This window comes from Chaetodon trifascialis, chromosome 13 (genome assembly GCF_039877785.1).
Source record: "Chaetodon trifascialis isolate fChaTrf1 chromosome 13, fChaTrf1.hap1, whole genome shotgun sequence".
In the NCBI taxonomy this organism is placed as follows: Eukaryota; Metazoa; Chordata; class Actinopteri; order Chaetodontiformes; family Chaetodontidae; genus Chaetodon; species Chaetodon trifascialis.
Window position 1 is genome coordinate 18429401 of NC_092068.1, and position 10136 is coordinate 18439536.

The following is a 10136-nucleotide window of genomic DNA, read 5'->3' on the forward strand; positions in this document are numbered from 1 at the left end:
GGGAAAGTCACACCATATGAATAACAGATAGTTAATCACATTTACTTCATTTACTTATTTGTTATCAGTGTGTGCTATATTTGCCATTATTCCTTTTCCTGCCCAATTTTGTCAAAACAGAAATTATTTTAATAAATAAATCAAATATTTCTGCCAAATGATGATACCAATCAAAAGTTTCTCTGGACGCCATCTGCTGTGCATCCAAATCAGATATTCACCAAAACTTTCACCAGTTATCGTATATTCTGATCATTAAACAGGTGGTTGGAAATGACTCACTCTGACAGCTGAAGCCCCATGCATCATACTCTCATTAACTGTCAGCAGGCACCAAAATGTTTCGACATCCACAGTGGGCCTCGTAACTGTGGCCATGCAGGATATCATTGAGCACTCTTGAGTATTCTTCAAGAAGCACTCATGATACCCATAGCAAGTATTTGAATGCAAATTGATTCACTTGGTATTCATATGCAAATAAAAGCATTGTCTTTACACCTTAATGTGTCTGCTGCCTTGTCTTGAATTTTGATTAGGAATAAAAAAAGAAAATAGAGCATTTTTTGCCCTCTGATCTATTTATAAGCACCAAGTGTTGCAGAAGTCCCTCCCCGGGAGTTTTGCTGTTCTTTGATTCAGGGCAGCATTACTCAACTGTGGATGTGACTCAGACATGAAGCTACACTTCGAGGAGCAGCCACTGTCTCTGCTTCAACTGAAAGATATGATGCAGCTGCAAGAGAAGAAGAAGACTGTGTTTGTACATTTATGCAAGTCAAGTGTGTCTCTATAGGCTCATCATTTGTTTCCATTTCTGTGTGTCTTTATATTTTTCTCTCTCTCTTCTCTTTGTCTCTCTCTTGCATCAAAATTCAGAAATTTACAGACGACAGTGAACTTTGAAGAAGACATAAATCTCTAGCAGTTGTACACAACCTAAAATGTGTAACAAGTGCCATTAGGACAGCACACAAATGTAATTTTAATGTTAATATTTTAACCCATCTGCTGATTTTTCTTAAGCAATTGCTGAAAAGGTGGCTGATTGGGTTAAATTCCTAATTGCCTTTATTGCTTTGAATCTAGAACAATGAGGTGCTTCAGTTATGCAGAGTACTGCCAGACGATTATCTATTACTGCAGAAGAGAAAACCATCACATCTTGATTTGTATGGAGCATAAGGAGGCTACCATGGGTGTCATTTCTGCATTTCTGTCACTGAATGACAAATGCTATAAAATTACTGGTGTGTAAATTGCATTGCATTCATTTGGCAGAGACTTTGGTCTAGCAATCTACAATAATACAGTTGTATAAATACTGCATCATTTTTTTATGCTATTCATTTTCTTAGTCAGTAGTTGAGATTTGCAGACATGCAAGCTGCTCCAGAGATGTCTGTCAGTCTATTGGTCCACACTGAAATATCTCAATAACTGCAGAAGTGAACAACTGAAGCCTACAGACTTAAGTGATCCCCTGACTTCTCCTCTAGCGCCACCATGAGGTTGACATTTGTGGTTCAGAAATGTCTCAACAACCATTGGATAGATTACAGTGCAATTTGACACACACAGTTATGGTCTTTGTGATCTTTGGTGATCCCTCGACTGTTCTTCTTGCGTCATCATCAGGTCAACTTCTGAGTCCAATACTTTGATTTAGCTTTTGTAACAATGTGGTTAACCTTACAATGAGCATGGCAGGGTCTTCAAAACTGTGTATCGGAGGTATGAGATTTTAACTTCAAGGCAATGATACTCTTTACACACAGCTGCAAATGGCATTTGAGACCAAAGAAAAACAATTTTACAGCCCAGAGCAAAAACAAATACAGCATTCCAGAACAGAAATAGATGGTCTTTTTTTATTTGTTCTCTAAGCAGTTGAGGCTGTTAGCTTTAGGGCATGGGGAATACTGTGACATCTGGTTTCCAACATTCCCATGATTTCCAGCCAGTTGTCATTCCAATAGTTCCTCTGGCAGAGTTACGGACATGCCTGTAAGGCTGTTGTTCAGTTAAAGCTCAGAGTGGTGAAGTGAGACAATAAGACATAATGGAAACACATACTACAATTTATGTTGTGGTTGCTGTGATCAAGTCATTTGTGATGTTTGAACACAGACTGATGTGTAACACCTGCTTTGTATTTGTACCATTTGACAAATTGTTTGCTCTTTTGTTGGCATAAAGAAAGTAAGAAGATCAATCAGTTAAGTTTTCTCAATATGTGTGGGTCATTCATTATTTCTGCAGTTCTGTGTTGCTGATTAAAAGACGTTGCTGTGCATGGGTGACTCCAGTTGTAGTGGATGTTTTGCACAATTTGAACCCTTTTTCTTTGACTACGTAGCCGGTTGAAAGTACATATAAAGACATCCAGCTTTCCTGTGGCTCTTTGTTTCTTCTCTTCATAAATTGAAGCTATTCCAAATTTATTTCAGTTGTTTTAAACCTAAATTCTTACACTAATTTCATGGTCCAGCCAAGATATTTTGTGTGTCTATCAGGTTTTGCATCTGAGCTTTCAGTCAGCTGCTTATGCCACATTTGGACATACTGTGCGTATCTTTCTATTTGCCCTAACAATCTGTATCAGACATAAGGAACTGTAATCACTTGCACAGTAAAGTCAGATGGCACTGTGCAGATGGCTGCACTATGACTATGCGGCAGCATGGCATCTAATTAAAGAGATATGGTGAAATCCCTTCAGTAAATGGCAAAGTATTCAAAATACATTTTCACCAATTTCTGCATTTAGAGCTCACGAAACACAACAAACACACAGCAACCCAAATGCGTAATGAGAAATCTTCCCTTCATGCAGCATTTGATGACAACTTTTATGTTATGAGGCTGGGAAAACAACTCTTGCCCTGACACCTCGGTTGTGTGAAGTCAGCCAGTGCACTCATCTTCTCTGCCTTCCTCCTCTGCTTTCTTGTACTTCCTACGCACTGTGGCTTAATAACAAGGTCTGTACACAGCGTTTCGTGTATGCCAGGTTTGTGTCTGCCTCTCACCCACTCACTGAGTCTCCCAGGGAGATTAGGTATATGCACACCTCCAGACTGGGGATCCTTCCAAACTTTCTAAATACTTTCCAGTAATTGTCCTTAGTTGGCAATCTCTGTGAATGCAGTGATGGTAAATGCAGCTTTTGCCCCCCTTGGAGAATAATAGAAACCAATGGAGGCAGCTTTGATGGGTGTCAAGTCATGATTGTTTCATGTATTTGACAGGGACAGAATAGATATTGTTTCAGGCACTTATTATCATCGTGGGTAAAGGGAAAGGAGGCGGCTAACCAGAGAGTTGATGATAGATGATAGAAATTTGGTTTCTGATTAGGGTGAGGAGGATGGATGATGCAGATTCCCTGAATCTTTTATTACTGACACGGCTGCCTGAACTTGGTGGGGTAGTGCCTACTTTCCTCTCCTTTTTTGTCTGCTTTTCTTCTTTTCCCACTCCTTTTAGATGCTATGCAATTAAGAAAGCCTCTAACTCTCAGCCCTGATGCTTTTGTTGAAAGCCTTTGTTCTGCTGCCACATCAGCAGCAGTGGTGGGCGGAACACATCTTAAATAATTTTTCAAATTAATTATTCCATCTCCTTGACTTAATCAGCATGGGAGAATAAAGGTGTTAAGATCTGGCAGACTTTCTTTTGGCACAGCATTCTTCAAGTAAAATATGATGACCTGTCTATGCATCATTTCAAATCATATGGCAATGAATTCAGATGTTAATAAATGTACATGAAGAATATCTTAAAATGTCAAAATGCACAGCATTTATTGCAATATAGTCACAAATGTATTTAGCAAAAATCAGACACGGTTTTGACAAAAATAAATAGATTTTACACCTTTTAAATCCTTTATACTGTCACAGTAAAGTAAAAACACAACATCCTGATTTGCCAGTGTTGTCAAAATGACTCATTTTTACAACGCAGACATCACACGATCACTCATATGGTATGAGCTGGAATGTTAATTACACATCACTGAATAGTTGCTACCACATTCAAATAACATTTCACCCTGTTTTGCCTGATGCAACGATACGTGATCGCATTACAAAATAAACAAACTTTACTAAGATTTGACCAAACTGTGTTACAGGCTCTATCATCACGCTTAAACACACACAGAATACCGAGCAAATGACAGAATGTGAAAGGTTTCCTCTGCTGTGTTTTGATTAAATCAGAGAGCTCATAGTCTAAAAGGCACTTCAGAACTCAGGCCTCCCAGCTACACAATATACAGTTATTTCAATTAAACCATCAGTGTGGTGCATTGCAGTGCATCCAACCAGACTGCACTGAAAAAGTCATCTGTTTTATATTATCCTTGAACACATATAGTACTTTATTCAGCCAGAGAATAATCATTGAGGTCAGTTCAGATGAGATATTAAACTTCTTACATTTAAAGGCCCAAACACTGGTTTTCCCTTGACCATTTAATTTACAACAATACCAACTTGAGGTAAACACTCTTGGTTTTACTCTTGCATTAACACATCACTGACTTGACCAAACCTTTGACAGCATCAGATATGCTAATACTTAAGCTTTAGTTGTAGCCTAGTGTTAGCCCACATGGGAGTGACAGCAGGTTCCCGGCCTGTGAAATTTTGGAGGTGGGGATACACTCTCACATTTGGATTGCTGTTTGAACCTTAAATGACGCAATTACCAGTCACCATAATGTTTGTTTCCATGTTAAATTTACCAGTATGCTACAAAGTCATCTCATTAGAAACTGCAGGGAAAGACTGTATTCCACTTGTATTGAAATACCATTACAATCTACACGCACAACCTACAAAAGTGGTCGGTCTATTCTTTTTGAAATGAATTGATCCCACTAAGAATTAATAACGGTGTAGCAATAGAGTGATGTAGCTTATTCCTCTGTGCAATAGACCTCCATTGGCATCAAAAAACACAGCTATGAGCCACACTGTAGCACAGGATGACATGTTCCTTCATTACCATGAACATGAGCACTGTAGTTTATTTTGAATTAATCCCATGTGCATAGTCCTGCTGCTGTAGATATTTCCCAAATCTGCTGCTGAAAGTAGTCCCCTACAAATGCACAATTTACTCTTGTTTAAGGCATGAGCAAAAAACTGCAGTGTCCAGCTATTTAGGGAAATGATTTAGTCTTTTTTTAAATGAAAGTATTTATTTGTGATCTATTTTTAAGATTTATGTCCTCAGTAGGGGGTGAGTGCCGCAGACAAGCTGGGAAATATGAAGACGGACTTGTGCATTGGTCTTGGTCTTTTGTTGGCAATAAGAAAAATAGAGGACATTACCAGCCTTGTCTGTCAACAAGCGTGACAAGCTTGTTCACTCTGATGTTACACTATCACACCGAGATCAATCTATCATACCCTTTCTCATGAGTGTTAACCTCAAAGTAAGAAGTCAGATCCAAGACACCTTTCAGCCAGTCCCAAGAATAAAAAGTTGCCATTGTACGTTTCTTCAAGCCACAGATATTTTTATATGTTTCCTATGGATTATATCAGGATTTCTACAATAAGTATCAAAGTGATGTCAATCAAATTACTGGTACATGTATATGAGCTGAATTTCCCATCTGGAGGAGGTGGCCAACCAGCAGACAACTACATTTGAAAATTGACCACTGATCCCAGCTGTGTTTCTTGTAACAATAATGGATATTTTTAACAAGATTTTGGGACATTTCCAAGCTGTGTTTAGGGCAACAAAACTGCATATTTTTTCCAAGATATCCGGACATTTTCCAGCCGTTTCTTGTGACAACACCAGGTATTTTTGACCAGATGTCAGGACATTTTCCAGCCCTGTTTGTCGTGACAAACCTGGATTTTTTAAAACCAAAACATAATCTTTCCCTAACCCAAACCAAGCGTTTTCTGTGCCTAAGTCTAACCAGACATTAACCATGCCATTGTCACGGCAAAAAAGTGAAAATCAAAATGCAAAGAAACGAAGTTTCACCATAGCTGTGGCTTGCACAAACGCACAATATCAACATTTATCCTGGTGATTGGCTTGCACATTTAGGACAGTAAAGTACCCTCACTGTCTCTGAAAGTGATGACCTTTACTGGCCAAGTGACTTGTTGGCAGGTGGTTGGATGTTGTTGGTTGTGTTGGAGTTGGTGTTGCTCCTCCCTGCGTTGTTCTCCATCCTGAGGGAGGAGGAGTTGAGTGGGCTCCTCTTGAGGACTTTGTTAGCCAGAAGGCTGCAGGTCTTCCTGTACTGGTGACGCAGCAATGAGTAGACAAACGGGTCGCTTGCTGCCTTGCTGTAGGCCAAACATTTGGACAGCACACCCCAGTGAGGGCTTATGGGCCCTGGGGAGAAGAGCTCTACAATTCTGCCTCAAATCAAGCAAAAAGAGAAAAAAGTCACATGCCATCCATGAGCAAAATGCAGCAGTTAGGTCAGTGTAATTGGAGTGGAAGACATCTAAAGCGACCCTCCCCCAGTGCTGGAATATTTTGAAAATGTCATCATTTCACTTCATAGAAATGTCATCACTGTGTTTGGGAATGTGAACTGAAGGGTGTCAATTTTGCAGCTTTTGTACTTCTTGCTGGTTAAAATGATTTTACAACAAATCCAGTGTTTTTACTGTTGATTTGTCCAAATAAATCAAATCAAATTGAAGCCGAGACAAAGTGAAAACCAAGGAGCATTGTGTTGTTGTTTTTCTCTCTTCTTAATTAGTATGATCTCCTTAAGTCTAATGTGTCTCACCACCACACAGCTCCTAATGTGCTTATTTTCTATTTCCACACTACACTTCTAACAGCTTCTGACAGGTTGCCACCATTAATACTGGAGCTAATGCTAATGAGAGCCAGAGATACGATCACAGACTCATTTGCTATCTCTCTGTGTCGCTCTCCCTCTCATCTCCTCAGTAATGGAGGCTCAGGGACAAGGATTAGAAATGTCTGTAGACCTATTAAGATATGACATCATGAAAAGGAAGCTGTCAAAAATGTTTAAAATGTTACCAGATAACAAAAATAATTATTGCCAACTGTATTCAGGTGATTATCTAAGTAACCACATTAGCAGCCACAACAAAGAAAGTGAAAACCCAGAATCCCTCTGTCAAATAGACTTAAAGTCTTGGGAGAGTTGTTCTATTTATTAAGCTGAATGAGGAAGGTCATTTTAAACATTTTTTTTAATTGCTGAGCAAAGATTATATGCAGAATCCAACCGCAGTTCAATGGTCTATCTCCCTGATGCTACGTTTCCTTTCAATCTTGTGCTTAAAAAGACAGGAAAAGCAGCAGACCTTCACATGGTGTGGGATACCTCACACATATGCATACTCACACAAAAACCCGTATTCATGATGATTATCTCTGCTCACCTTGTAATTACGTAAGGGGTGAAGCACACCACAAATGTGCCGATGAATGTACTGATCTTCTTGGTGGCCCTCAGCCTCCTCCGCTTCTGCTCATCCAAGCATTTCTGGCGCACACTGCCAAAGCAGACAGGTACCATTATCTACCCAGGAGGCATGATCAGAGACATGCAGACATAATGAAGCGGTCCACAGAGAAAACATGTGGGATGGACATGGAGAAAGCAGCAAACTGTGCGATTACAATTGGGAAATTTCACACTTCACAGATATCAATTATATAAATGGGAAGCCATTGAAAGTTTGATTATTTGACTAAAACAGGATGCAGAGCAAATGATAGAAACTGAAAACATGAGGAAGACCTCGATGACCTTCTTGAGACATGTAAGCAGTGACTGCCAGCAGGTTTCATTCATCATCAGTAGAGCACTTTCAATGTATGTGCAGTCAAGTAGAGGGATGCTCCAGAAAGTTTTGTGCATACACTGTGTTTTTTAAATTAGATATGAGTCTACTTTAGACAGATGCAGCTAACTACTGCAAGTAATTACTTTCATTGTCAATTATTACAATTTTTTTTTTTTGTAAATAATTGATGAACTGGTTATTACAATTTATAGTGAAGAATCCTAAGTGATATTTTCAACTAACTTATTTAGGCTAATGAACTGTCCACATGTTATAAAACAGAGAGTAACAGCAAATTTTCAAGCTGGAGCTTCAAATATTTTACAGTTTAGATAAATAAGTTGAGTGTCGAAATTATTTTTCTGTCATCAACTGTCTGATTCAGCACTGTTCTCAAAGCAAAGAAGAGAAAATTCACCACCATCATCATCATGTTGATGCTCTGCATGAACACATTTGTTTTTGTCTTGACACACACACAATGTCTTAACCTTCACTGGAGCATGTTGTGTTTTTCTTTCTTTTTTTTTTTTTTGCCACGTTATCAACATGTCTCACACACTGGACAAAATGAAAAGGAACAGATAGAAACATTTCAGTGGAAGAGAAATGCATTAAAAGGAAAATGGATTAGACTGAATGCATCTCTTGTCATTGTTTACCTGGGGTGAATGTCCACAAGCAGCACCAACGTCTGCATAGTGATCACGTCGATGCGTTTACAGTGAAACCTTGCAACTTTCAGCACTTTCAGATACGTTACACACAACACGATCAGCGTGAGGAGGAAAGTGAGAGCGTGCAAAGCCACGGTAAAAATGATAAACTGCGTCCCGGCTCCCTTCGCCCTTACATTGCACAGAGTGCACGATGCGTAAAGGTGATGGTAGCCGACCCATGAGCGGCAGGTGGCCACTGTGGAAAAGCAAAGTGAATGTATCCACGTGTATCCGAGCGCTATCACTCCGTCCCGGTGCCGTATTCTTGAGTGGTAGCTCAGCGGGAACACCACCGCCACCCATCTATCAATGCTGAGAGCTGCCATGCTGAGCATTGAGTTTGTGGTGAGAAAAGTGTCGAGGAAACCCACAACTTGACAGAAGCCGCTGCCTCCGGGGTGGCCCGTGGTGATGAGCCCGACCAGAGTTAGTGGCATGTTGGACACGCTTAGCAACAGGTTGCAAAACGTCAAGTTGAGAATGAAAAGACCAGGTACCTGTTTGCGGATCTCCGGGTTGTACAGAAAGCAGATCAGCACCACAACGTTGGACAGCAACGACACGATAATAATCCCCAAAACCAGCACGGAAGCAACTACGTCCGCTGCGTCCATGGTGCCCCCTCTCAAATATCCACACTTTTGATGAGCGCATCCACAGTACTGATGCGGACTGTCATCGTGAGTTGCAGTCACATCACATCCAATACACTGTCATGCTTATGCTCCCCAAGCGCCTAATGTCTTCAGTAAACAAAGCGGTCCCTCCACCAGCGTCCACGGTGAGGTCGAAGGAAATTCATAAAGGAAGAAGCTCACCTGATTATCATGAGGGAATTTGAAATTCCGTATCATGGGAATGGGGTCACTGCAGGAGGCTGGTTCTCGTCAGGCGCTGCGGTACTTTTCAAGCGCACTTGTCATGCCACTGGTCTCACCGCTCAGGATTTCCTGGCTGCGCAATTGCGCATTGACACGATGGCAGCTTTGAAAATGACAGAAGTACTTCAGGCTGTCGCCCTCCCCAGCTCCTTATATTGGCTTCTCTGTCAGAGTCTAAAGCACGTTGGTGCACCCCTGTTCAAAAATAGCTTTTTAATGTAAAAATAGAAGCACGACGTACAACTGCGTCATGAGCATCACGTCGCACAGCAGTTTTGGTAATGAGCTGCAATGAAAATAAACGCCTGCATACGTAGATCAATCAAGTTCGTGAATGTTAACATCGTACAGTATGGTTATTGAATTATGATTATTAGTATTCATATAGGTATTATTGCACTCAGTGCCTGACAAGACAGAATCTCATCACCATGGTGACTTTTCTAAGCAGCAAACCTTATGATTAACCCACAGCTCATCGCGATAGAGGGAGACCCAGATGAGCCTCAGTGCGGTGTTCAGAGCCTTATATGGAGCTTTAAATGGAGGCAGTGTAACTGAACTGCTCATTCCTGCATCCAGGTTATTAGTCTACAGTACAGCCGTACCACCGCCTCTGGCATACAGCAATGTTGTGAGGGCGTACTTTGTTTCCACACTTCTACCTCGAGATTTGTTTCTGTTTCAACAATTCAAGTAAATAATGCGCAGAA

At 40.5% G+C, this 10136-nt stretch overlaps 1 protein-coding gene across 1 annotated transcript; it reads right to left on the reverse strand.

Annotated features, from left to right (window-relative positions):
• Positions 1-5192: 5192 nt before the first annotated feature.
• On the reverse strand, positions 5193-9609 carry LOC139341318 (G-protein coupled receptor 26-like). The gene is made up of 3 exons (XM_070977794.1): positions 8486-9609; positions 7416-7529; positions 5193-6401 (listed from the first exon to the last, which is right to left on the reverse strand). The coding sequence occupies exons 1-3, from the start codon at positions 9154-9156 to the stop codon at positions 6125-6127; spliced, it is 1062 nt and encodes a 353-aa protein (XP_070833895.1). The 5' UTR covers positions 9157-9609; the 3' UTR covers positions 5193-6124.
• Between the last annotated feature and the right edge of the window lie 527 nt (positions 9610-10136).